Source organism: Cibotium barometz, chromosome 30, assembly GCF_041138505.1.
Source record: "Cibotium barometz isolate CiBa-2024 chromosome 30, ASM4113850v1, whole genome shotgun sequence".
NCBI classification, from domain to species: Eukaryota; Viridiplantae; Streptophyta; class Polypodiopsida; order Cyatheales; family Cibotiaceae; genus Cibotium; species Cibotium barometz.
The window spans coordinates 31,581,175-31,608,665 of record NC_141075.1 but is presented as its reverse complement, the minus strand read 5'-3'; the positions used below and the strand labels follow the sequence as shown (position 1 = coordinate 31,608,665).

Genomic DNA, 27,491 nt, shown 5'->3' with positions numbered 1-27,491 from the left:
CTTGACAGATATTGATTCAGTTGACTGAGACAAACCCGGCTGACTCAGCTCCCTCAACTGAGTCAAAAACTTCCTCTCACGTGTTCTCTGACTCCACCTAACTCTCAGGCTGCTCTAATCTCAAAGAGATATCACACCATAGACTCTTTGCTGACTGTAGCTGACTCCAATCTGACTGTTTTGACCAAACTGACTCAGTCGACTTAGATTTCCTCTTCTCTGTGTCCTCTGACACTTTTAGATCCTCAAAACACTCAAACCATACAAGGATCTGGCACTGGTCTTCTCACTGTAATCTTAAAAAATTAGCAAGTCCTCCAGCTTGCAAGCTTCAACCAAACAAAACTGTCCTGCAAGAGTCCACTCCACTACAGTCACTCTCTCTGGTGGTCACTCTAGCCACACACTCGATGAACCACACCAAAAACTTCCCAATTCTCCCTCTTCAACTCCGTTGTTGCTTTTGTTCTTTTGGAAAGTTGCGCCGCTTGTCTTCTTCGTTTTCCCATGCACTTTCTTGTTTCATTGGCACACCTACGCAAATCCACTAGTCTGTCACGTCACTTTTTCCACCTTGGATTCATCATGTACTATCATATGTACATTTTATCCATACATATGTCGTGTTTGGTTTGGGCTTGGGATTCTCCTCACATATTGTCCACCCCCCTAGGTGAAACACTTTCACTGTGTCCTTTGTGCTCCAAACTCCTCTCTTCCACAAATCACTCTATACAACTTTATTTAACAGCTACAAAAGGCACCATCTAGCTTTTCAACACCCTCCTGGATCAAAAGGATACAACACCAGCTTCCAAAGCCATCCAACTGGATTGATCCACCCACCTGGAGCAAAAACCTGCAAGTAGTCTTCAAACGACCGCTTAGTCTTCAACATCTTTTTTCAGTAGCATACCAGCTACTCATCTCATTAAATACAACATCCATGCTTACCCTTAATTCACGTGTAGCAGGATTATAACATCTATATCTCTTCCAGCTTAGTACGCAACTCATCTGGCACATGCACATATGCAATACATTCAAAAACTTTCAAGTGAGACAAATGAGATTTCTTGCCAGTAAACTTCTTCTTTGGCGTTACATCATGTATGACTATAGTAGGAGTCCTGTTCATAATATAAACTGCTGTAGACACAGTCTCAGCCCAATAGCTATGCGGCATATTCTTCTCTGTCATCAATGCTTGCGCAATCTCTGCAATGTGCTTGTTTTTCAGCTTTCAGCAACTCCATTTTGTGGCGGAGTGTATCTACATGTAAACTGTCTCTGAATGCCATTCTTCCGTAAGAAATTAGAGAACTCATTGGAGAAGTACTCTTCCCCTCCATCTGTCCATAGGCACTTTATATGCTTCCTTGTCTGCTTTTCAATCATCACTCTGAAATTCTGAAAATGAGTAAAAACTTCACTCTTCTCCTTCATGAAATACTTGAATCAACATTATATGATTCATGTGTCGATTCCTCTTCCCTCTCTTTCTCTATGGTATTGCAGGATGTTGATGATAATGTTTTGCATATGGATATCTATGTTCTTGATGATGCTCCAGAGGAGCTAGCTGGTGGGGGGTCTGGCGGTAGATTTGTTGATGGATGGGAATGTGGCTATGGCAGAGGTGTGTAAGATTGTGGTGAGCTGAGAGATGAGGTTGGCTAGTGGGAGATTGGGGTCTACATATGTTAGATGTCGGTAGAGATGGTCGGAGTAACTGGAGTCCCCATCATGGTGGAAGCGAATCTGGGTGTGTAATGGGAGATGGGTGGTGGTGGTGAGCATGGTCGGGAAAAGCTAAGGTTGAAGGAGAGAGAGGCATGGTCGGTTCCAAGTGGGCGGGTGGGAATGGTGAAGGTATGTATGGATGTGGCTAAAGTCGGAGATCCCATTAGGTTATCCACTGTACTTGAGCCTCCACCATGTGGGAAGCATGTGGACTCTTTGGAAGAAGGCCAACGGGACATCCCATTGAAGATGGGTAAGCCATGTGTGGACCCCAGCATGAGGAATTCTCTCCCTGATGCTCTAATGTCCCCTCTGTTCTGTGATGCTCGCTGAATGCCGATCTCCTCTGAGTCTATCTCTTGCATGGTTGGCTCCTCCTGGTCATATACAGATGCGTGCTCGCTCCAAGTCCTGGCGTTGAAGTCCCCTAACAGGATAACTTCTCCCAAGCGTGAGAACTCAATGATGTCTGCATGGAGGGGATAAAACTGCCCTCTCTCCTCCAGAACAGAATATGGGGACTTCCTAGGTGGGAAGTAACATACTGCAATGTGCCTCTACGTCCTTGCGGACTATGGTGATCATGGGCTGTAGATGTGTCCTGAATGGTACCGCCACTCCGCCAGACCTGCATACCCCACCACATGTGCGTGTCTCCTCTCGGTAGGCGGATGTCCACTCATAGCCCTCTCTCCGGGCTCTGGTGGGTCTCTGTGAAGAAGATAATGTCCCTCTCTGTGAAAACTTCTCTAAGTCCCCCAATGTCCACAGTCCGACCATAGTGTCCCATTGTAGTTCCAAATTGCCAACTCCAGGTGTATGGTCCCACAGACCCCGCGCCCCTATTTGGGACACCACTCTGTGATGATGACTCACTGGTCCCTGTATACTGCTCACTTCCCCGCCTTGCGGGCCTCGTGCACCTTGGGCATGTTCGCCCATCTGAGCTCTACTTGGGTTTGGGTGAGATCATTCCCTAGGTATATCTTCTCCCCTTGGAAAGCTGTCCATGTGTCTATGAAGGCGTCTCGGCTAGCAAGGTCCGAGAATTTATAGGCTTTAGAGTAGCCTTATCTTTTGACACATACACAGGACACATGTCAACACACACATGCAGACTAATGAATTATGATATGTGGCACACTTATCTTATTGACTCATAAGAGTGGGTTCACGCACACATGGAAACATAAACACATACAAAGGCTGGTGCACACATGCAAAACTCCGAATACTGAACATCATTGTACTATTCATGGTTTCATAGGCCCTTCGTGTCAGCTTTACTACATTGGGTACCTTGATGGAGCACCTTATGTGGGATATTTTAAGTTGATGCGAGAGCTTGATGCTCTTTGTATTGGGATCAGCTTTGGCATTTCAGCTCTTGTTCCTTTCTTTTATTTTTAGTACCCATGATGATGTATTCCATGGACATGATGTAATCTTTTTGCCCAGTATACTATGAGATCTGCGAGAGGTTTCATTGTCTATTTCGTGAGGGATTTGGTCCACTCTCCAGGATCATTGACTTCCAGGACTAGCGTTGCCTAGGCTTCTCCTTGCTTGAGCTCCGCAGACACAGGGACACCTTCTTGAGAGAGCTTCAGCCCCAGCCCCAGCCACCCCGCCCCCTCCCTCGCTAGCCAACCATCATCAGTTTCTTCCAAACCCAGGAGGTGGAGGGCACCGACATAGTGGATCTTGTGGACCCTCCACGAGCTACTCTTCGCCCGAGAGGAGTTACCTCGGACCGAGCCTTTGCACTCCAGCGTGCCTGACGCCCTCAACCCCCCCGTCGGCCACAATCACCACATCAGCTAGCTCCAGATCTAGGACATGCTCCACCTCCAATAGCTGAGGGAGACCTCTTGGCCATACTCATTAGCCCCATGCTTGATATTTTGGAGAGTGGTATACCATCTACTCGGAGCTGATGTTGCTCTCATGTTTCGATGTTCTTAGTATTCCATGATGAGTTTCCATGCTCCACCGCCATCGAGCTACCTTTCCACGTGACATAGCTGAGGGAGACCTCTTGGCCATACTCATTAGCCCCATGCTTGATATTTTGGAGAGTGGTATACCATCTACTCGGAGCTGATGTTGCTCTCATGTTTCGATGTTCTTAGTATTCCATGATGAGTTTCCATGCACAGTTTTGTATCACCCCAGTGAGATAGCTATGTTTATGTTTTCTTTCTGTTTTATTTTCCATTCCATGATGAGATATGCCATGGACATTATTGTATCACTTTGGTCTCATAGGCCCATTGGGTCTTTAGTAGACACTTAATATATCTTTCTTTCTTTCTTTGTGTGTGTGTGTGTGTGTGTGTGTTCGTGCTGCTGGTGGCTGCCCTGCTGCATATGCTGCTGTGCGCACCCCCCCGCCCGGTGCTTGCTGCGTGCATTCCCTCTGCCTGAATGCTGCGCGCTGCGCCCCCTCTGCTGTGCTGACCTGCTGCACTGCACTCCCTCCGCCTCCCTTATCCCACCCACCCTGCTCAGGCTCCCAATGCAGCAACTAGGGGGGAATAGCCAAGATGAACCTACAAGAGCTGGAAGCATATATCTAGACTGTGGAGGACAACACTAAGAAGGCATTGGGGCGAGCAGAAGAAGGTGGTGGACAGGGCCGTGAACCAACATGAAAAACAGTTGGAAGGCCTCCGCAAGGAGAGATAGGGCAAGAATAACAAAATTGAAGAACTGGCAGCAAAGGTGAACCAATAGGAGGAGGAGATTCGAATGTTGAAAGAGACCCAAATGCACCAATAGGTAATGCCAGAGGCTGCCCCAATGATAGGGGAACTCATGGCAGAAACGGAAGCCCTAAATGTTACTATCCAGGACCATACAGCGGAGGACAGGGAACTGAGGGTCTAAGGACGGACTGGGAGCATCTGAAGGCTTCGGGAAGAACTACGGACCACCAAGAAAGATTGGGTGGAGGTGGTGAAGAAGCACAAACCCCCACAGAGCATCACACATGAGACTCTTGAGGAGGAGGAGACGCAAGGATAGAGTCCTCCATGTGCGAGTGCAGGGGTTACAGGTGGGGGCTTCCCCCAAGGCAGATGCCATGACGCTTCGCTAGATGATAGGAGTGGATGGAAACCCCCCCCACCCCTTTTCTTGCAGATACATTGAGGGCACGCAAAGATATGCCACGAGAGCGGCCTCTTCCGACGCCCTCACGTGCTTCCCTCACTCAGGAGGTATCAATACCGTGGACTACCTGATGGGATCTCCGCTTTGGCACTTCTCCATCTTGCCATCCCCCTTTGAGGCTGACCATGCCTACCTCTCTTTCACTCTTACCTGCACACTACCCATCCCTCCACCACCACCTCCCATCTCACATTACACCCAAGTCCATTTTGATCATGAGCTTGACCGTGTTTACTCCAACCACATCTACCGCCAACTCTAGGATGTGGAACAAACCTATTGTCCCCCTACCCACCCTCACATCACAACTCACCACCATACTCCACACATCTGCTGCCACTTCTTTCATTTGCTACCCTACCCACCCTCACATCACAACTCACCACCATACTCCACACATCTGCTACCACTTCTTTCATTTGCACATGGCGGTCTACTGCCAAGCCACCTTGTGGTTTCAGGCCCCAGAATTGTTGGTATGATGATGAATGTTAAGCCACATGCTCCCATCTTAAGCATGCAGTACGGATTGGGCAAATCACGAAGCACCAAGCGCAACGGATTTCTCAACGCCTCACCCAACACAAGAAACAAGAGTTCTACACTCGGAAAGAGGATGAGTTATATTGACTTTTCTTAGGGCCGAATTGCAAAAAGGCTTGGAGGAAACTTTGAGAACATCGCCCCCCCACACCTATCACCTACCTGGACACATGACACTCCCTCTATCATATCCCCCATCATGCACCTCTACCCCACCACTAGATCCTCGCCCCACCACCTCCATCTTCTTCACAAAGGGCATGGTCCTCAAGGCCATTCGTAGACTATGTAATGGGCGAGCCTAGGATCACAAGGGGCTCACTGCTAGTACATCTCACATGCCAATGATAACCTTGGCACCCTTACTAGCCTACATGTTCGATAGAGCCCTCTGTGAAGGATTTCCACCCTCTTGGTCCGCTAACACCATCACCCCCATCCTCAAAGCCGGAGATCCACTTGATCCTAATAATTAGAGGACGATCGTGACTGGCCACGCATTGGCCAAACTCTATGGATTGGTGCTACAGGTGGAGCTTAGTTCATTCAGAGAGAGACATGGATGCAGAGCATGCAGAGCCTCAGGTCAGGCGGGCTTTCGGAGGAGCTACTGTACCCTTGACCACATCTTCACCTTGCATGCCATTTTCGAGGAGGGTAGAGCGCAACATCAGAGGATGTACTGTTGCTTTGTGGATTTCCATAAAGCTTTTGCTACTGTACCCCGAGCTTGCCTCCTACACCGTCTATAGGAGAGAGGAGGCCCATCTGACATGGTTTGGAGCATCATCACCCTCTACGAGTCCGTCACCGGATGAGTGAAAGATTATTTAGGTACATCACATGAGATTTCTAGCACCATTGGAGTGAAACAGGGCTGACCTTAATCACCCACTCTTTTTGGCTCTACATTGATGAGATCTCGAGCGTCATTGACAGATTAGGCTGGGCTGGTCCCACACTAGTAGACATATTGATCCCCCCTACTACTTTATGTGGATGACATTGTCCTTTCAGATTTTGCTGAGGAGCTTCAAAGACAGTTGGATGCTTACAGGACTTCTGCAGTTAGTGGGACCTCTCTGTTAACCTTGGTAAAACCAAGGTAATGGTCTTCAATACCTCTCGCCGTTGCACATCCAGATTGAGCTTCACATATAGAGGCGATCGTGTGGAGATTGTCTCATCCTATGTCTACCTTTGTATCACTTTCAGTAGCCCATGTTTGACCATGCTTCCCACAACACATGCTAGAGTGACACGGGGATATGCAGCCTTGAGCTTACTTGAGCGGCAGTGCTTCTCGACACATTTTGAGGAGCCTAGGACAAAGGGTTGGCTTTTTAACACCCTCGTCACACCAGCGTTGATGTATGGAGCAACCTTTTGGGGGCTAGATTTATCCGATGAGGATTGACAGCGAGTTGAGAGGCCCCAGGTCATGATGTTCTCTAGTATGATCTGCAAAATACTGTCTGTCCCACACCAGATTATCCAAGCAGAGTTTGCTACAGCCCTGATGGTGGTGGATGCACTCTCCCAGACAGTCACTTATCTCCATTGCACCAGTCACATGGATCCCCACATGTACCCGAGGCTTGCCATGGAGTCCTCAAGACAGCTAGCACTCGAGGGCCACCCTGGAGTATGGTATGCTTTAGTTTCCACTTGGTTCTCAGTATATGGACTCTGCATGGACCTCCTCCCACCCCTTCAGTACAGTTTGACTCCCCTTTACTCCAGCTCTCTCATGAGGACACCAAGCGGGTTATCCGGTTAGATCTTCTTAGCCTCTACACCCAGTGCACATGGATCACACCTTCGGAGCTCCCACTGAAGATGCACTCCTACAAAGCTCGTTTCCTCACACTTAGGATGGATTCAGCCAGCAGCCGGGCTACCTGAGTGTTCACTTGTCCCATGCCATGTGGAATGCGATTGGCTAGATACGGGCTTCATCCCACCGCCTCAGAGTGGATACAGGTAGAGTTGAGCGCGTCTTCAGAGCTAAGGGGCTCACACAAAGACCCAGGGAGGAGAGGATCTACCGATTGTGCGACACAGAGCTTAAGATAGAGGAGCATTACATGTGCCATTGCCCAGTATATTATGAGATCCGAGGGAGGTTTCACTGTCTGTATCATGATTGTCCACTCTCCAGGATCATTGACTTCCCGGACCAGCGTGGCCTAGGGCTCTTCCTGCTTCAGCTCTGCAAACACAGGGACACTTCTTTGAGAGAGCTTCGTCCCCAGCCACCCCGACCCCTCCCTTGCCAGCCAACCATCACCAGCTTCTTCCGAACCCAGGATGTGGAGGAGACCCATACAATGGATGTTGTGGACCCATCTCGGGTTGCTCCGGACCCCACATCGCCCAGAAGGTGTTACCTTGGATTGGCCTCTGCATTCCAGTGTGCCCGACGCCCCCGACCCCCCCGGATGTTGGCCACGATCCCCTCATCAGCTCTAGATCTAGGACATGCTCCACCGCCATCAAGCTACCTTTCCACATGAAATAGCTGAGGGAGACCTCTCGGTCATACTCATTAGCCCCATGCTTGCTATTTTGGAGAGTGGTATACCATCTATTGGGGGCTGATGCTTCTCTCATGTGCCATGATGAAATTCCATGGATAGTTTTGTATCACTCCAGTGAGAGAGCTCTGTTTTGTTTGTTTCAATTTAGTTTCCGTTCCATGATGAGATATGCCATGGACATTATTGTATCACTTTGGTCTCATAGGCCCATTGGGTCTTGAGTAGACGCTTAATATATCTTTCTTTATGCGCCCCCACCCCCCACCGCCCCCACCGCACCCCCCCCCCTTCCCCTTCTTTCTATTCCTTTGTCCTTCCTTTCTCTTCCCTCCTCTCTTTTCCTTCCATTTTCTCTACTTGATTGCCTTAGTCAAACTCAATTGGCTTCAGTGTGTAATTTCCCCAATTTCATGCTTTTCCTCAAAATTACAGCACATTGAAAAGTGCACACGAGCTTAAGTTGTGTAGGTTTTGTGATGTGGCATATATAAACACTTATTGTCATAATAATAACACATGGCATAACTAGTGTATACGCACACTCGAGTGTGATGGACGGTTGGAAAAGAGGATGAACAGGCAAATCACCCAGGAAATTCTCAATGGGTGGTGGATATGCATTTATTGCATGCTGGGCTAGCCAAGTGTGTAAACACTGTTGATGTACTTACCCAAGTTCCGAGATTTCTGTTACTCATGTGCTTTGTTTATGTACACAATGTTCTAAACGAGTTTGATTGTAATACATATGCTTGCAGCTAAGCCATTTCTTTGAGGTTCTAGTTTTTATTGTTGCATCTTGATGTGATCATGCAAGTATGATGATCAGAATGCCGTTTGGTTATTAATTGATCAACTTGGTATTTATGAAGTTTCATCTGTGATAAGAATTGCACATGCTTGAAAGGTATCATGTTGTATTGCTTCAAAGCTTAGAAGTATTTGTGTCTGTATGCAACTCAAGTGGTGTCTGGCAGGTATTTGTCACCCATGTTGTTTTCTCGAAGGACGGCTCTGTAATGGCAACAGCTGAATGCCGCCTTGGAGAGGTTGAAATTGGTGGAGGATCATGTCTCAAATTTTGGAAGAGAAACTCTACCAAAGTGGATTATGTTTTGAATACACAAATAGATGACCCTCATGGGTAAGAATGCTTTCTTATTCTATGCTTTTTATGGAAGCTTATGTATCATTTGGGAGCTGCTACATTGAGATATGTCTGTAGATAGTGAAAATTATTTGCAAAGCCTAATTTGTAAACGTGGAAGCTGGGGTTCCTTATGACGGCTTTGTTACCATTGGGAAACTGCTACCGTTATTTGAAACTGCTAGCTCTATAGATATTTTGGAAGGGTCATCTATGCTCACAGAATGGAAAGTGTGATCAGAGTGGAAAGTCTTTGTCATCTCTTACATGGCCTTGGATCTTATGCAAGGAGATAGACACATTTCTGGTCCTCATAAACCATTATCTGCATAGAACTTTAAACTCTTCTGTAAAAAGGTTAATGCATCCCTGGATCTTTTAGTGTGCAGAGGAACAGAATATATTATATCATAAATTGTACAAAGTCATTGTCATCTCTTATGTGGTCTTGGATCTTATGCAAGGAGATAGACACATTTCTGGTCCTCATAAACGATTATCTGCATAGAGGATTGAACTCTTCTGTAAAAAGTCATTGTCATCTCTTATGTGGTCTTGGATCTTATGCAAGGAGATAGACACATTTCTGGTCCTCATAAACGATTATCTGCATAGAGGATTGAACCCTTCTGTAAAAAGGTTAATGCATGCTTGGATCTTTTAGTGTGCCGAGGAATGGAGTATAGTTTGCTACTCTATTTCGTAAATTCTATGCACATGTAGAATCCTTTGTCCTCTCTGCCTCTCTTGTGTGATGGGACAGAGCTGTGTGATAGATATCCTCAATGCAAGTGATAAAATAAATCTCCTGTGGGTGGTGTGGGAAAGCTAATGCTTTTTTGGGGGGACAGACTTTTAAGTTGTATAACTCATTCTAAACTTTGTTTCTTTGCCACATCCCCCTACTCCCCTTGCTCCTCTCATGAATCTGCCAACTCAGCCTTTGCCAGGTCAACAACCCACGAAATCTGGTTGCCACATCATCTCAAAACCTCTGCCTTCTTCTCACCATGTGAACCAGCTCTTAAGCATCGAGGTCTTTAAACTTAAATGTAAATTTAAGCTTTATTGATAAACGGAAAATTTGGACAACCTGGACGTAGCCTGCAGCGCTGGCTTCTTCAAATTCAGCACCACCAACCTGAACTGCTGCACCTGCTTCATTGATGATGACACCTCTGCCTTCTTCTCACCATGTGAACCAGCTCTTAAGCATTGAAGTCTTTAAACTTATATGTAAATTTAAGCCTTATTGATAAATGGAAAATTTGGACAACCTGGACGTAGCCTGCAGCGCTGGCTTCCTCAAATTCAGCGCCACCAACCTGAACTGCTGCACCTGCTTCTTCTTGATGATGACACCTCTCTCTCTTATTGGTCTCATAGGCCTATTGGGTCTTCAGTAGACGCTTAATATATCTTTCTTTATTTCTTTCTCTCTTTCACTCTTACTTGCACACCACCTTTGTCCCCGCCACCACCCCCCATCTCACATTACATCTAGCCTCTAGGTCCACAAGCTTGACCCTGTTTACTCCGACCACATCTACCCCCAACTCTAGGATGTGGATCCTAATCTCCCAATACCTGCCAGTTCACCACCATACTCCACATATCTGCCACCACTTCTTTCATTTGCCCCAGCTAATGATGCTCTCCTGTATGATCTGCAACAAACCATTAGTCCCACACCAGATTATCCAAGCAAAGTTTGCTACAGTCTCGATGGTAGTGGATCAGTCACAAACCTCTATTACATCTGTTACATGGATCTCCACCTGTAGATCAGCTACATGGATTCTCATAGGTACCGGAGGTTTGCCTTGCCCTAGAGTCCTCTAGACAGTCAGCACTCGAGGGCCATTGTGGAATATGGTATGCCCGAGTTTCTACTTGGCTCTCAGGATTTGGGCTCCACATGGACCGCCTCCCACCCCTTGAGTACAGTTTGGATTCCACGTTTCTCCAGCTCTCTCTGGAGGACACCAAGAAGGTTATTTGGTTAGATCTTCTTAGCCTCTAGAGCCACTACACATGGATCACACCTTTGGAGGTCCCGTTGAAGATGCACTTATACAGAAATAACTTCCTCGCGCTCATTGAGGATGGATTCATCCAGCAACTGGGCTACTTGAGTGTTCACATGTCCCATGCCATGCAGATTGTGATTGGCCAGGTTTCATCCCACTGTCTCAGTGTGGAGACAAGAAGAATTGAGCGCGTCTTCAGAGCCGAGGAGCTCATATAGAGACCCAGGATCTGCCGATTATGCCACACAAAGGTTGAGACATCGGAGGATTACATATGTGCTGCCTAGTATACTATGAGATCTGGGGAGTTTCACTGTCTGTTCCATGAGGGATTTGGCCCTCTCTCTAGGATCATTGACATCTGAGACCAGCATTGCCTAGGGCTTTTCCTGCCTGAGCTCCGTAGACACAAGGACACTTTCTTGCGAGAGCTTCGTCCCCAACTACCCCAACCCCTCCCACGCTAGCCAAATATCACCAGCTTTCGGACCCATGAGGAGGAGGATACCCATATAGTGGATCCCGTGGACCCATTCGGGGCTGCTCCATACCCCCCTCGCCCGAGAGGAGTTACCTCGGACTGGCCCTCCGCATTCCAGCGTGCTTGACACCCCCGGCCCCTTGGACGTCGGCCACGATCCCCTCATTAGCTCTAGATCGAGGACATGCTCCATCGCCATCGAGCTGCCTTTCCACGTGACGTAGTTGAGGCAGACCCCTCAGCCATTCTGATTAGCTCCATGCTTGATATTTTGGAGAGCGGCATACCAGCTATTGGGGGCTGATGCTCCTCTCAAGTTTCATGTTTTTGGTATTCCATAATGAGATTTCCATGGACAATTTTGTATCACTCCAGTGAGATAGTTTTGTTTTGTTTCTGTTTTATTTTCTGTTCCATGATGAGATATGCTATGGACATTATTGTCTCACTTTGGTTTAATAGGTCCATTGAGTCTTTAGTAGACGCTTAATATCTCTGCTAGATGTGGGCCCAGGGCGGCCACACCAGAGGACAGGATATGCCAGCTCTAGCTCTGTCACATAGAGCCCAAGACAGAGGATCATTACATATGCTAATGCCATGTATACTATGAGATTTGGGGGAGGTTCCACTACCTCTTCAGAGAGCTGGGTTCGGACCACTTTCCAGGATCATGGACTTCCCGGATCAGAGATGCCTGGGTACCATTATATTACTTTTGGTCTCTTAGGCCCTTGGGGTCTTCCGTAGACGTTAATATAACTCTCTCTCTCTCTCTCTCTCTCTCTCTCTCTCTCACAACCAGCCCCGTCTCTCCAAGATAAACTAGCGATTGCTTCCTCCACAGTCTCTTTAGGATGTTTGCTCTTGGGGTTAGCCCTTATAAGGCTCTCTCACCATGCATTAGGTAAGGCTTTCGATAAGCTTGATTTGTGAACTAAGGTCTAGCATGCCTCCTGCAGGCATTGAATTAGAAAAAGATATTGAGTTAACTTGAAGAAAGATGTCTGGCGTGTGGTCGTTGAGGATCAAGTTTGGAGTATCGAACGGTTTATTATCCTCTGCCTTAGAGCAAGTATCGTGAATACAGCAAGGACGCACGAAAGGAGGTAAACCTTCGGTGTCACCTTGGGGTGCCGATCGATTGGGCCGAAAAAAGCTAACAGTGTTGATAAGATCTCCGTATGTAGTAGCACGTTGAAGTGGCGTAAATCTAGAACCTCTCATCATTTCCAAGGCGTAAGCATCATTCTCTTTCACACAATAGTGATGTGCACACCTATCACAAATTATTCTCTCAAATTTCTTTCCATGATGAGATTCCTTGGATGCATTGTACCCCTTTTGTCTCGTAGACCCGTTGGGTCTTTTGCAAGATGTTAATATGTCTTCTTCTTCTTCTTCTTCTTCTCATAATCAGCAAAAAACACCATTCCTCAGGCTGCCTCCATGCGGGGGTTTTTACCAAAACTTTAGAGATGCCTAAACGAGGCTTGAAACCCCCTTTATATAGGTTTCATATTTTCCTGATTGCTGGTTGTTTTCATGTTGGCCAACAGCTTTTTAGGTCCAAAAACATCATTGTAAACTTCATTAAACATGTTCACATTGCGCCCCAGCTGTCCCATCCATGGGTGCATGTCCTGGGCACGTCTGGGCACCAAATGACTATTCACACTTAGGCTTCCACACCTTTCATCCTTTGGCATATTGATCTATGCTCAGCCACACGAATAGTTGCCAGCGTCTTGGGCGAACTCTTACCAATAGTGAGGTTATGACAACGATAACTCATATTTCACTTATATAGTGTCCAGTGTTAATATAAATAACCAAACTGTCATAAATAGCCAGTACTTATGGATTTATTAATAATAACCTTAGCCACGTGTATTAGCCTGTTTCCTCCTAATCACATGGGTCCCCTAACCGTGCCGGATTAGGCTACTTATATGGAGAATTAGTGTCATGAGCTGACAATTCCCAGTATGAAAGGGGTCTTGTGGACTCCAAGACATCTAAATATTTGGAAAGTACAAGCTTTGGGAATGGGGGATTATCTTGGAATACAAAGGATCACACTCCTAAAATCTAAGAGAGTTACTATTTTTGATCCGACGTCGATGGAAATTCCGTTCGCGTCATTACGTGAGCAAATTCCAAGAGTTTCCAAAGTACCAATGACAAATGGGCTACCAGTTGGGATATTTTTAGAGATAAAGTCTATGGAAGGACCCCAAGTGGCCTCACACTCGTCACTTCAGCTATTGTGTGGCTCTTCACTTGTCATCATAGCCTTCTCTTTCCATTTTCACTCATGGGAGCCTCAAATCTATAAATCGGAGCCCTCTCTCTTCAATTGGAGAGACTCTCTTGCTGCACTCTAGCTCTACCACCATTATAGGCTGTCCTAATGATGGCCACTCTCTTTCTCTCTCTTGAAGGATGCTCATGAAGTATACCGGCTGTTGGCGACTGTTTTGTAGGCTTCCATCACAAAGAAATACTGAAGGGAAGGGTATTTAATCATTTTATTACGATTTTCAGACAATGCACTTGTTGTATGAGCCATTGTACTGACTGTACTGACTGTACTAGCCCTTGTACTTGCCACTGTACTAGTTGTTCCAGTCCTTGTATCTTTTGTACCAGCCATTGTATCGGCTGTACCAGCCACTGTGCCTGTTGTACCGACCATTGTACTTGTTGTACCAACCATTGTACCTCTTGTACCAGTGCATGTTTTTGTTGTACCGGCTGAATGGAGAGTTGTACTGCCTGAACCAGCTCTAATGCATGAAGACTCGTGGTTTTTTTGGGGAAGAATCAGTACCCACACGGAGGTATATGGAATATATTGTTGGCTCAGGATTGCTATAGCATGTGTACCGGCTGAATTTTATGGTTGCCTCATGTTGGGATGTGTTATGGCAGGATAATCCTGCATCTCCCCTGGGGAGAGTAAGGCCCTCAAAGCTTGTACATGATATTTTCTCCTTGGGTAATAATTTACTCCAAGGAGGGGGTCGGCCCATTCCGGCCTCTATGTGGTGTCAGCTGTGCACACATCTCTTTATAGTTCTATGGATTAAGTGGCATATGTTTAAGGCTGTGGCCGATTTCAATGTTTAATTGCATTAATGGTCAAGTGTTTTGCGAAACCTCTGGGCCCTCTGGAAGTTACATTGGTGTCAGAGTAATGGCTTCTTCACACTCTAGTGTAAAGATGATCTTGTTGCGGTATAAACACTTGCTATTAGTGTAGTAAAATACCTCCGGCCTATCCACTTATGGGAGCAATCATGCATCAAGGCATGTACAAAAGAAAATCTGATTTATGGATTCTTAGAATCTATTTTGGAATCGTGGATTTGGTTGTATTGCTTGTATTCTCTTCTATATGGTATTGGCTATTTATGCTTGATTTATGGATCTTATTATCATGCTCAAAGGCAATCGATATGGGAAAATATTTTTTGGCTACCATGGTGGGTTTATAACCCCCACGTCACAGGATTGAACTTGGAAAAGAAAAACTAAGTATACTTCGCGTTTGCAAAGTTGGTGCTTTTGCCACTTATTATGAAGTGCTTTTGATGTTCACTAACCCTTGTATGACTATACAAGGAGAATAGTGTGTTGTTGTTTGCCTTGAGATGGTTCCAGGGAAACATTGTTTATGGCTATCTTTACTGGGATGGATTATTCTTTTTGGCTCTCTTTATTTGGGATGCATTGGACTTATGGAACTCATGGTTACCTCATGGATCGAGGATTTCTCTTTGGATTTCTACTGGTGGCCGAAATGCCTATAAACTGTGTAGTAGAAATGTTTATGGAGTACTAGGATATCTATGCCTGTGAGTGGTTCTTATCTTATGTTACACACTTGAACCCACCTCTCTTCTAAGGTGTGTGGTCAGAGTACCAACAGGGAGTGCAAGTGGGAGAGTGGACACAACGCCTGGTTGGCAGGGGACTTATGCCTATGCCAAGGGTCATGTGGATTGACACCTTGTTGGCAGGAAATTGTGTCTACACCAAGTGTTAGTAAACTGGAATCTGGTATACAAGGGACTTGATGTCTGTGCTCAAATCGAGTGGATGTTCTATATTTGCGTGCATGGTCAATCAGTCTTCTATTTCTCGGCTTGGTGTTTGCATGTGTAAGCATAGAGTAACATGCGTTCGACATGATACTGGGGATTGGGGAACGAGAGATTGCTCCTCCAAGTTGGTGAACCAACACTTATTTGTTTTAATTCGACTTGGAGCATGGATAGAGAGATGTGATGACGATTTCTGGACTTATGGGACTGTTTTTGTCTCACCCATTTATTTTGGGACATGATTATGATATCTGGACTTATGGGGCTGTTTTTGTTCTCGCCCATTTATTTTGGGACATGATTATGAAATCTGGACTTATGGGACTGTTTTGTCTTGTCCATTTATTTGGGACATGATTTTGATATTGGTATTATGGAGACTTATTTAGTCTCGCCCATTTATTTGGGACATGGATTCTTTCAGTTATCTTGGATTTTTGAGACTGTCTCGTCTTGCCCACTTGATGGGACATGATTATATCTTGGATATATGGCTTAAAGCTTAAAAGTTGCGGACAACTTTTAAGAAGCTAGGGAGGATGTCACTAGCCTCGACATTTCCTAGTATAAAAGGGGTCTTGTGGACTCCAGGATGTCTAATATTTGGAAGTACAAACTTTGGGAATGGGGGATTATCTTGGAATACAAAGGATCACACTCCTAAAATCTAGGAGGGTCACTATTTTTGGCCCGATGCCAATGGAAATTCCGTTCGTGTTATTACGTTTGGAATTGAGCAAATACCAAGAGTTGCCAAAGTACCAATGTCAAATGGGCTACCAGTCGGGATATTTTTAGAGATAACGTCTCTATGGAAGGACCACCTCTTAGATTGGGACATGTGGCAAGAAAGTGGACCAAAGTGAGACAAGTGGCATGACACTCATTAGAAATTGGATCAAAGTGAGACAAGTGGCCTCACACTTGTCACTTCAGCTATTGTGGCTCTCCACTTGTCATCATAGCCTTCTCTTTCCATTTTCACTAATGGGAGCCTCAAATCTATAAATTGGAGCCCTCTCTCTTCATTTGGAGAGGCTCTCTTGTTGCACACTAGCTCTACCACCATTACAGGCTGTCCTAATAATGGCTTCTCTCTTTTTCTCTCTTAAAGGCTGCCCTTGAAGTATACCGGCTGTTGGCGACTGTTTTGAAGGCTTCCATCACAAAGAAATACTGAAGGCAAGGGTATTTAATCATTTCATTATGATTTCCAGCCACTGCACTTGTTGTAACAGCCACTGTACCAACTGTACCAGCCCTTGTACCTGTTGTACTAGCCCTTGTACCGGCTGTACCAGCCCTTGTACCTTGTGTACCAGCCATTGTACTAGCTATACCAGTCACTGCACCTCTTACACCAGCTATTGTACATGTTGCACGAGCCATTGTACCTGCTGTACCAATGCATGTTATTACTGTACCGGCTGAACCAACTCTATTGCATGAAGACTCTTGGTTTTTTTTGGGAAGAATCAGTACCCACACGGAGGTATATGGATTATATTGTTGGCTCGGCATTTCTACAGCCTGTGTACTGGCTGAATTTTATGGTTGCCTTGTTTTGGGTTGTGTTATGGCATTTGTATATGGATAATCCGGCATCTCCCATGGGGAGATTAAGGCCCTCAAAACTTGTACATGATATTTTATCCTTGGGTAATAAAATACTCCGCCGCCGGGGGGGGGGGGGGGGGGGGGGGTGTTTTTGCCCATTCCAGCCTCTATGTGGTGTCAGCTGTGCACACATCTCTTTTAAAGTTTTGTGGATAAGTGGCATATGTTTAAGGTGTGGCTGATTTCAGTGTTTAATTGCATTAATGGTCAAGTGTTTTGTGAAACCCCCGGGTGGGTCCTCCAGAAGTTATAATTAGCATTAGGTATGTAACATGGGGTGCAAAAGTGGTTGATCTCTTGGGAGGTTTAGGTGGGCATACACACCTTGGTGTCTCATCTGGTATGCGATATCAGACAGATTATCGTTTTTGATATTTGAGTGCGTCCAATTGTAGATGGGTGACTTCCTTCTGGGTAAAATCCCTAACTTGTAGATAAGAATTTATTGTAGAGACCATTGACAACGAGAGAGCCTTCTTTGTCTGGTCTTGCCAAGGTAACCTTGAGTTTCTTTGGATGAACTCATCTGTTTTTTGTTTAGGAGATCCGAGGGGTTGTAAGTTCCATCACCTCTATCACTTCGAAGGGGGGTTTGTTGGTTAGTTGGTGTGAACACCCTTGTTGGAACTTGGGTGCGAACAACCCTTATTTGGTTTTGATCAAATGATGAGGCTTGATGCCAATAAAAGCATGTACTTGGGTGGTTCTAATAACATGGAGTATCAGTTGAGCTGTGCAATCTTTCTTTCTTGAGCCTTGCCACATCTCTCTCTCTCTCTCTCTCTCTCTCTCTCTCCGTCTCTCCGCACACACTCACCATGGCTTGATCCTCCATCCTCTTTGCGCATATCGTAGCACCATGAATGCTAACATGAGAGCCTCACAGGTGACTTGGATCGGATGCACCAGAGTTGTGCAGATTTCTTGCGCATGTGGAGTCTAGGCCCTTGTTCACTAGGGGGCTGACAAACTGATCTGGCATTTTAGGCCCCTAGTGTAGCCAGCCTCGGTTCCAGAGCGGCCAGCCGGAGAGGGAGCCCCCCTCATGGTTTTTGGTTTTTATAGACCTCTCATGAGGGTTCTTTGTACTAGTTCTACCTCTTTGGAGGGTTGTAGTCTGCATCGCACGAATGTGTGAAAAATTCTCTTGGGAGGGGAAAAAACATTAGCTTCAAGTATCAACATCTTAGTCAGCGACTTGTAAATATGAGGACATCAGTATTAACAGTGCAAACAATTAGTGATATTATGGAGTCAACGACTCAAATAATGAATCATAAGCTACAACATGAATGAGAGCCTCAAGATAAGAGAGGGCACTTTGTTAATCAAAGGATGCTAGAAAAGCTTGCACAAAACCTCAAAAACTTTCAACCTCTGCAATACTTCTTTCCGTTTTTCCATACTTAGTCAGTCTTTATATCGATGAAGATTTCGCTATGTTTAGTGCCAATCTGTGTATAGAGATAGGTTGAGTGTTCTTAGAATTGGGCTATTGGTTTAAGTCCTTCAAGCTGTGTGTTTGAGCAGCATTGAGGTTTCATCTTTGGCGTATCATCCATTTCTGAACATGGCTGTAAGCTGCTGCAATGCTGGAGAGTTTAAGGTACTTCAGTCTCCTTTTCAGTTTTTGTAAAACAGTGTTTTTTGCACTGATATTAGATTCTTGTGGCGACAAGTTAGTGCGACTAGACCTTTTTGGATGCACTTGTGTTCCTATGGATTTGGCATAACTAATTGACTGGGTTGGGCCTGATTTTGTGTTTTTGCAGGTGTGGATACAAGATGCGAGCAAAGAAAGCACAGTACGTTGGAGATGTAGGTCCGTGGGATCCTATCAGTAAGTCTCTTATGATTCATCTCAATTTTTTTCGGGTGAAGTGTTCAGGCAATTTGTTGGAGTTGCTTATCGAAATGTTAGATGCTATCTTTACGTTTTATGGTTAGCCATTCTCAATGGTAGTCAAATGTTTCACGCAAACTAGTGCATACATCACATCACTGTGTAGTTTAGTACTGAGAAACAAGGAAGATTTTGGGAGAGAATCGATCATCTTTTGGGGAAATACATGCATGAAAAATCCATATAAGTAGTTGCTGGGGTGTCTCCAAAGTTCTAATGGGTATAGGCATTGCTTACGTGCAACAGAAAAGAAGCCCTGAAAAACAATTTATCACACGTGTGCGTTTTTGGATGGATTGGGGAGGAGTTCGTATTGCATTGGAGGAAATTAAGATGAAGGGGGTGCTAGAGAAATGACATTAAGATGAAGGGGGCGCTAGAGAAATGACTGCTTTGATGAAACAATGGGTATTGACTGTGACGGGGTGATCAGTTTCAGACTTTGATGGAAACAGCAGGACTAGACTGCAAAGAATGATCAGGTTTGCTGTATGCTATTAGCCAGATGCAAAATGAGATGATTCTTTTTTGAGAGGCTCTGGCGAGCCTGCAAAGTTTTCTTTTCTCTATAGTATTTATGGATAACTTCTGGGACTTTTCTGACCATTAAAATGTCCACAATCTGTAACCAAAAAGGTCCTGCTCCAGCGTATATATCCGGTTCTTTTAATCTGGTGAGAGAATGCAGGCTGCAGGTGGGTCCAGTTTAATAGCTACGGATCTCCACTTGGAATTTGTTGGTGCAGTGTAGCTATTTTTGCAACTTGAATTTGATATTGAATGGCCATGGCTGCAGGGGGTTAATAGGGCTACTCGCTGCATGCTAAAACCATCCAACAAGAAACAGTTCGAATATGAGACCAGAAATGAGTGAGGGATGTTATGTTCAATGATGAATATCTTTTGGAAAGAGATCAAACATGAAGGTTCTGATGAATTTGCTAGCCTAGCTTCAGCGACTGGAGTCTTAAAAAATGATTTTAGCATAATATTGTGACATGTGAGATTCAATGTGATCGATTTTAAAGATGATTAACTCATCAATAAAACATGCGATTTGTATGGGTGATAATGTGTTTGTTTGCCCATATTTAGCAGTATCTGGCGGGAATATGGATACCTTGTGCATGTTTCATAAATTTATATGCTCTTAGTCTCATTTTTAGAGACCAAGTGTCCTAGTGTTGATTGCAGTGCTAAAATGCCACCTTGCTGAAATTGGGGTGGCTTGCAGGCAGAAGCCTATGCATTGTGTGGCCTTTTCCCCAGATGGCACCTTGTTAGCAGTTGCTGCTGAAGAATTGATCACCCTCTGGAATCCTTCTTCCAATGGCTTGGTGCATGTAGCCAGAAGTACTGTGCATGTAAGCTACAAACCCTTTACGTTGAGAAAACACTAAAATCTACTCAAAGTAAACTTCAGTCGAGACAGACACTTGCTCATATGCACATACACACACAGATTGGCTTATGATTCAAGCAAGTCAGAATGTTTGAGCCTAGTAGCATCTTGATCAACACAAGTGTAACAAGCCAATGCATTTCTGGGCATCAAGTATTCTAAATGACTCTGTGCTTTGAAAGCAAACTAGCTGGTTAAAATACTTTTGTATGGTAACAGTTTCGTTGGGTTTAATACAGCCAGTAAAGCTGCTTTATTTTTCCCCTACAACGCAACACCTTATTGCTGCATCCATGGGTGAGGAGCCAGAGCTTGCAGTTTGGAGTCTGGAAACCCTCTCTACTTGCTGGTCATATCATGTTGAAGTAGAAGGTATTTTCACTAAATCAGTGTTTTGTTTTCCTGTCAGAAAATATGCACTTAAATCTTTTTGTTCGTGCTTTTTGTTCTCTAGTTTGACCTTTCTTTTCTGTATTTACAGTTGAAGCTGAAAACTGGGATGCTGTTTTTTTTTTTTTTTTTTTGGCAGCCATTGCAGTAGACTCGAGAGGTAGACATTTTGCAGTTCTAGGGACTCCAGGACATAAGGCTGCCAGGAGTAAAGGAAACAAAATGATGGGCCAGGCATTCATTGCTGTGTTTGATGTGAATAGTCCTTTTCCATCTGCAATATGGAATGCTCAAGATGTATGCTAATCAAGCTTAAACTCTCCCTTAATTTAAGCTTCCTAAACTATGCTTATACACTGGTCTAATCACGCTGCTATTCCCTGCCTCTTCTAATTCCAGACATTATTGACCTTTTAATCTTTATCTAATCCACCCATTCAGCCTCTTATAATTCGTAACATTATTGACCTCTAATCTTTGTTTAATTTTTCCATTCAGCCCCCAGTCCACCATTCATTCCCCAACCTAATGCTTTTGTTTTTTTCCCAGGTCAAAGGAAGTATTTTATTCTGCCTTTCCCCTTTGAATATACTTTCTGAAACCAGCGAGGATGTAGCAAAACAGAGTTCTGAGAAAAGCCACCTCCTCTTTTTGAACGGACAACGAGAATATACCATGTTCGATCCTTTTGTACAAGAAGAGGAGTCAGAGGAAGCTCACAAGAAGAATTTCAGCAGACTAGACAAGCAAGGTAGTTGTCATTTTCTGGCAATTTTTTATGATTTTGAATCTCAGTGACTTTTAGAAACACTAAGTAGTCATGGCGTTCTATTGTTGAGGTATTCTTATTGTAAGGCTTTAAATTGCAAGAGATGCTCTCAACTATGCTATTTGAGGAGTGGATCATGAGAGGATGTATGGCACAATGGACTCTAGTATCATATAGGGACAATGTGTTATGGCCATTCCCTTGGACTTGCTCATGGTTTAAGGCATGGTTAAGACCCACCCTATTATTAGTTGTCATATAGGGACAATGTGTTATGGCCATGGACTCTAGTATCATATAATGACAATGTGTTATGGCCATGGACTCTAATAATAGGGTGGGTCTTAACCATGGACTCTAGTATCATATAGGGACAATGTGTTATGGCCATTCCCTTGGACTTGCTCTTGGTTTAAGGCATGGTTAAGACCCACCCTATTATTAGTTGTTCCCCATCAGTAACTTTTCTCAGCATCCTTGGAAATGAAGAGGGTACCTGTATTTGCATAATTTTAGCTTAGTGTTTTCTTGTGTTGCCAGGTCCATCTGCTTTTGCATCAGTTTTTGGGAAAGCTGTTAATGCATCGATCAAAGTCCTGAGTGACACTTCAAAAGCTGGAGGAGCTCAACCCCGACGGAATCTTTTGAATTGCCCATCTCATTTGATTTCTCTTAGCAAAATTGGGTTTTCATACATTGAGTCGTTATTGGAAAAGCGAACTGACGTTGTGTAGTGCTGTTTCCATCTTCACTGGTGGAAATGTTCAATAGGTGTATGTTCCAGCTTTTCCTATTTTTCTGGAGCATCATCTGCCAGGCGTTCACAATGATGGCTACTTATCCACTTGTTAGTTCGAGTACTAAAATACATTTGCAGGATTGGGAGTCCTCAATGATGCCATCACATTTGTGCCTGCCTACACACCGCTCGATTTTTACTTGGGGTGCATTAATAAGGTTGACGACTGCAATGTGTTGCACGGAGTAGGAGATCTAGAACTGGAATGACAGTGATGAGTTGGTTGCCTTTGCCAGTTTTGTGTACAATATATGGCTACCCTTTGAAGATAGCATTTATTGCACCAATGGAGAAAATATGTTCGGTGCAGGACATGAGAAGTACTGCAATGACATTGGAAAGCTTGAATCTTTCCTACATTAAAATATCCTTTGAAGGTTAACAAAGTAAGAAAGGTTTCATGTGACTCTGTTTGCTTCAAAGTCTGTGCGAGTCAAATGATGTTGTAAACAGTGTTCTCTTGAATGATTATGACTGTGAAATGATAAATTATCCTATGCAGCACTGGATGTGAACATCTGCATGTGTTTTGTACATCCAACAGTCAGTCCTCAAAATCATCTATCCCATAGACTAATGAATTTCTATGGTTTACGGATGGTTAATGATAAAAAATAAGGAACATCAAGATTTATTCTGCTCTGTCCTGAGATACAAGAAATTTATGGCTCATAGATAGGCATTTAAATAGAAGAGATTTTGGAAAAGCACTGTAGAGCCCTATATTATTTCACGTTCTTATTTCTCACTGAAAAATACGGTCTACTTCCCCTGTCACAAAATCCTCAATCATCAAAAACCAGTGAAAAATGCTAAATCATTAATTGATTTTGAGAAAAGGTATTAAAGAGTTATTTCCTAATGTTGGAAGCCTTTGCTTTTTTAGGCAAAAAATTAACACAAGTGCGGCTCATTGCAAATGCATCCATCTTTGTCTCTAGAGGGTGGAGGAAACAAGGAAAGAAATGAGACTTTGGATGCAAAAATGGGAGCCTGGAAGGGCCATAAAATCGGTACTAAACTTTTTTTAACAATAAAACCTTATGTTTACCACCCGGACTCAAGTAGGAATTTTGTCAATTTTTTTGAAAATATATGTAAGGCCCATGTGTCATCAATGTAATTCTTTGAGGGGTACGGTGTTGCGCATCTATGTAATCGGAGTTGGGTGTGTGAGTAGTGTATATAAAAACCGGCGATTCTCGCCAAACTTAAAGAAAAAGAAAAGATAATGGAGGCATTAGAAAGCATTAGATATGCACTCCACCAATTTCATGAGGTTGGAAATTCCAAAGTTGTTTTTCAACTTCAGGTTTTGGGTTGATGGAAGCAAAAAGAGGATCGTATTTTCATCCCGGTGTTGAAGAAGATGTTCCTTTGGGTCAAGTGAGGTCTTTGAGTCTATCCAAAGCATCTAATTTTAGCATTACGCTTTTAAAGAAGGTATAAATGTAGGGGAACGTTGCAACCTCTAGAAGTATACACTAGAACTAAAATATCACGCTCTAACTAGTAAATTTGTGAAAGGTTTAAATGACATCCTTTATATTTTTTTCCTTTTCAAAATAAATGGTTATTTTTTGGCAGAGATCGTGGGCATGTGAGTGAGCGGTGTGAACATGTGGGTAGTCAATGTGTGAACATGAAGGCGTGAATGGTCAATTTTTTCTTTAAAAAAAAGAAAAGAAAAATGAGATTGCATGTTACTTACTCTTCATTGTATGCCATTAGAATTATTTGAGTTTTGCATCGAAATTTATCGGACTAAGCCATGTACATAGATCAACCATTGAAGTATGTTGTGTAGTAAGAATCGAGGAAAGGAGGGAATCTATAATATATACACGATTTTGAACATCGAATGGAAGATTTTATATAATCAGGGTGCACAAGAATCAGTTACTTTGGACAAGCAAACCATTATACAATCAAGATAATGACAAGGACGTACCAAATCTTAGAACTGCTATCATAATTCTATCGTTGACCTCTCTTAAAACATTGGATAAAATATCAATCTCCTCCGCATTGAAAGGGAAAAATTACGCGGTGCCTCACACCCGGAAGTCTAACGTGAAATGAGGCGACAAAATAACTCAAAGCTTTAACATTCGACTTATGCATTTCTCGAATAGTCGCTTTCTTCATCCACAATTCTTGGAGCTCCTGCATCTTGGGTTGGTCTCCAATGCTTTGTGTGTTGAGCCTTGCGTTGAGTCTTGTGTCACGAGAATGACTAGGCTTTGTCACTTCTGTGATCTTAACTTTTTTCGTCAAAGGAGGGATTTCCAAAATTCCTTTCATTCTTTTGTTACTAAGTAGGGCTCCAGCATACTGTCATATCTCAACCTGAGCAAACGAAGGGAGTTCATGTCTTTCGGCATCATAGTGATTCTGTGTGTATGCGCAGCAAGGACGTAGCTATCCTGAAAAAATTCGACAAGCCAGTCTTCCGCCGCAGCCTCTTGCAAACATCCTAGGGAAGAGGCCAACCAACGCATATTAATGGCAAAATCCTCGCATATCGACGTGACTACGCATTGGAATGGCAACTTCGGAACCGCGCAATGCATATGTTTCTCCACCTTCCTTAGTTCAAGAAGGACACATCTATGTTGCTCGTATCTGCGTCTCCTCATTTAGCACAGTGTAGACATTTTCTTTCCAGAAATAGCTTCTTTACCTATTTTAGGATCATTTGTAGATGAGAGCCTTGCGGTCTTCTTCGTACACGCCATCTGAAAATAGTCATAATGTTACATGATAAGTTTTCTCAATAAGATGATAAAATAGCAAAAATCACTACAATGCGATATGGGCATATAAGATACAATCACAATAAAATCATCGCGTTGTAGTGATTTATCACGCATAGCCCTTCAAAACACAAAATAATACAAAAACTACTAAAAAAGTTAACTTGGATAACAAAATAGCTTCAAATCACTACAACGCGATATGGGTACATCAGACAAAATCTTTATCAACTACTCGCGTTGTAGTGATTTCTCACACAAACCCTTTCATTTGACAAAATAACACATGAACAATACACCCAACAATACCTTGACGATAAAATAGCTTCAAATCACTACAACACGATATAGGTACATCAGACCTAATCGTCATACCCTCCTCGCGTTGTAGTGATTTCTCACACAGAGCGTTTCATTTCACAAAGTAAGTTGTGAAAATAAGTCATAGATAACATACACGACACAAAACAATGTATAGGACAAGAAAGTATGTCCAAAATACTATAAGGCGATATGGCTACATCAGAAAAAATCGTAATTCATTCTTCGTGTCGTAGTGATTTGTCAGACATTGCCTTTCGTTTGACCCAATATCTAATGAATGTTGGAATTAGGGTTGCAGGAAAGCACACAAAGCTTGGAGAAGAAGAAGCAAAAATGCACACAACACAACAAAGTGTCAATGTACAAAAGATAAGTTAGCCCTAGAATGATGGGCGTATATACAAGCCGGGGAAAAAAACCTCCTAAAGAGGGAAAAAGTGCCCCGGCGGTCCTAGGTGTGTTCACACATATCACTGCCTATATATATGGCAACAAATCTCCCCTGGGAGTGATGGTGTGAACGAGAGCTGGCACTCATGTATAGGGAAGTGCCATGCCCGAAGTAGATCAGTCCACAAAGGGGAGCAAGCCCAAAGCTTTGCGGAAAGCTTCGAACTTCTCACGAGGAAGCGCCTTTGCGAAAAGATCGGCGTGGTTTTCCTGTGTTGGCACATAGACCAAGTTGATCTCTCCTGCTGAGAGTCTCTCCCTGACATAGTGATAATGCACCTCAATGTGCTTTGTGCGAGCATGAAAAACTGGGTTTCTTGCAACTGCCAATGCGCTCTGACTGTCAGTGTAGATAGAGGTGGCAGACTCCTGTCCAACACCCAAGTCAGCCAGCCATCTGAGCCACACACACTCAACCGTAGCTATGAAAGCTGCCCTGTACTCAACTTCACAACTAGGAGTGGCCACAGTAGGTTGCTTCTTGCTCAACCAAGATATGCATGAGCTACCGAGCATAAAACAAAAACCACTTGTGGACGCTCTTGTGTCATAGCAACCAGCCCAATCTGAGTCCGAAAAAGCATGTAAATCTGGCGGCAACGATCCCCCCTTGGGATAAAACAACCCAAGATGTATGGTGCCACTCAAGTAGCGAAAGATGCGTTTAACTGCCTTCCAAAGACCCTGGGCAATGCATATACCTGCTCACTTATGAGACTACAAACTGAATGTCCGGCCTCGTAATGCATACATAAATGAGGCAACCAACAACTGTCTGATAGAGTGTGACATCAAAGTGATCTCCAGCATCATGAAGACTCAACTTCAAACCTGTCTCCATTGGAGTAGCAATAGGCTTGCAGTCTTCAAGGCCAAATCTCCGCGCAACAATGTCTCAATATACTTTGTCTGATACAAAGCAATACCTCCATCACACTGCTTAAATTGTATCCCTAAATATAATGATGCAAATGCCCCAAATCTGACATCTCAAAAGAGGCATTCAAATCAGCCTTAAAATCAGAAATATGACTCTCATTTGGTCCTGTGAGTAGCATGTCATCGACATAGAGCATCGACATAGAGAGCAATGATTAGATGTACATCATCCACACGTTTAGCATACAAAGTGCTTTCTGTTGGACTATTATGAAAACCATGTGCAGTCAAATATGCATGTATCTTTTCATACCAAGCTCGTGGAGCTTGCTTTAAACCATACAAGCCTTTTTCAACCTGCACCCTTTTTTTTTTCCTGCCCTCTTTGAACAAAACCACGAGGCTACGATACATACACCTCCTCATGCAAATCTC

At 43.9% G+C, this 27,491-nt stretch overlaps 1 protein-coding gene across 1 annotated transcript in view; it reads left to right on the top strand.

Moving 5' to 3' along the window:
* LOC147621388 (uncharacterized) overlaps positions 1-23,148 on the top strand; it is a 73,489-nt gene extending 50,341 nt beyond the window's left edge. The window contains exons 9-16 of the mRNA XM_086824146.1: positions 8,978-9,144; positions 18,915-18,990; positions 19,157-19,224; positions 20,522-20,651; positions 20,929-21,061; positions 21,219-21,376; positions 21,629-21,830; positions 22,389-23,148. Of these exons, the coding sequence (XP_086680272.1) occupies positions 8,978-9,144; positions 18,915-18,990; positions 19,157-19,224; positions 20,522-20,651; positions 20,929-21,061; positions 21,219-21,376; positions 21,629-21,830; positions 22,389-22,582 (1,128 nt within the window). The 3' untranslated portion in view covers positions 22,583-23,148. The remainder of the gene's footprint in view (positions 1-8,977; positions 9,145-18,914; positions 18,991-19,156; positions 19,225-20,521; positions 20,652-20,928; positions 21,062-21,218; positions 21,377-21,628; positions 21,831-22,388) is intronic.
* Positions 23,149-27,491: the final 4,343 nt, after the last annotated feature.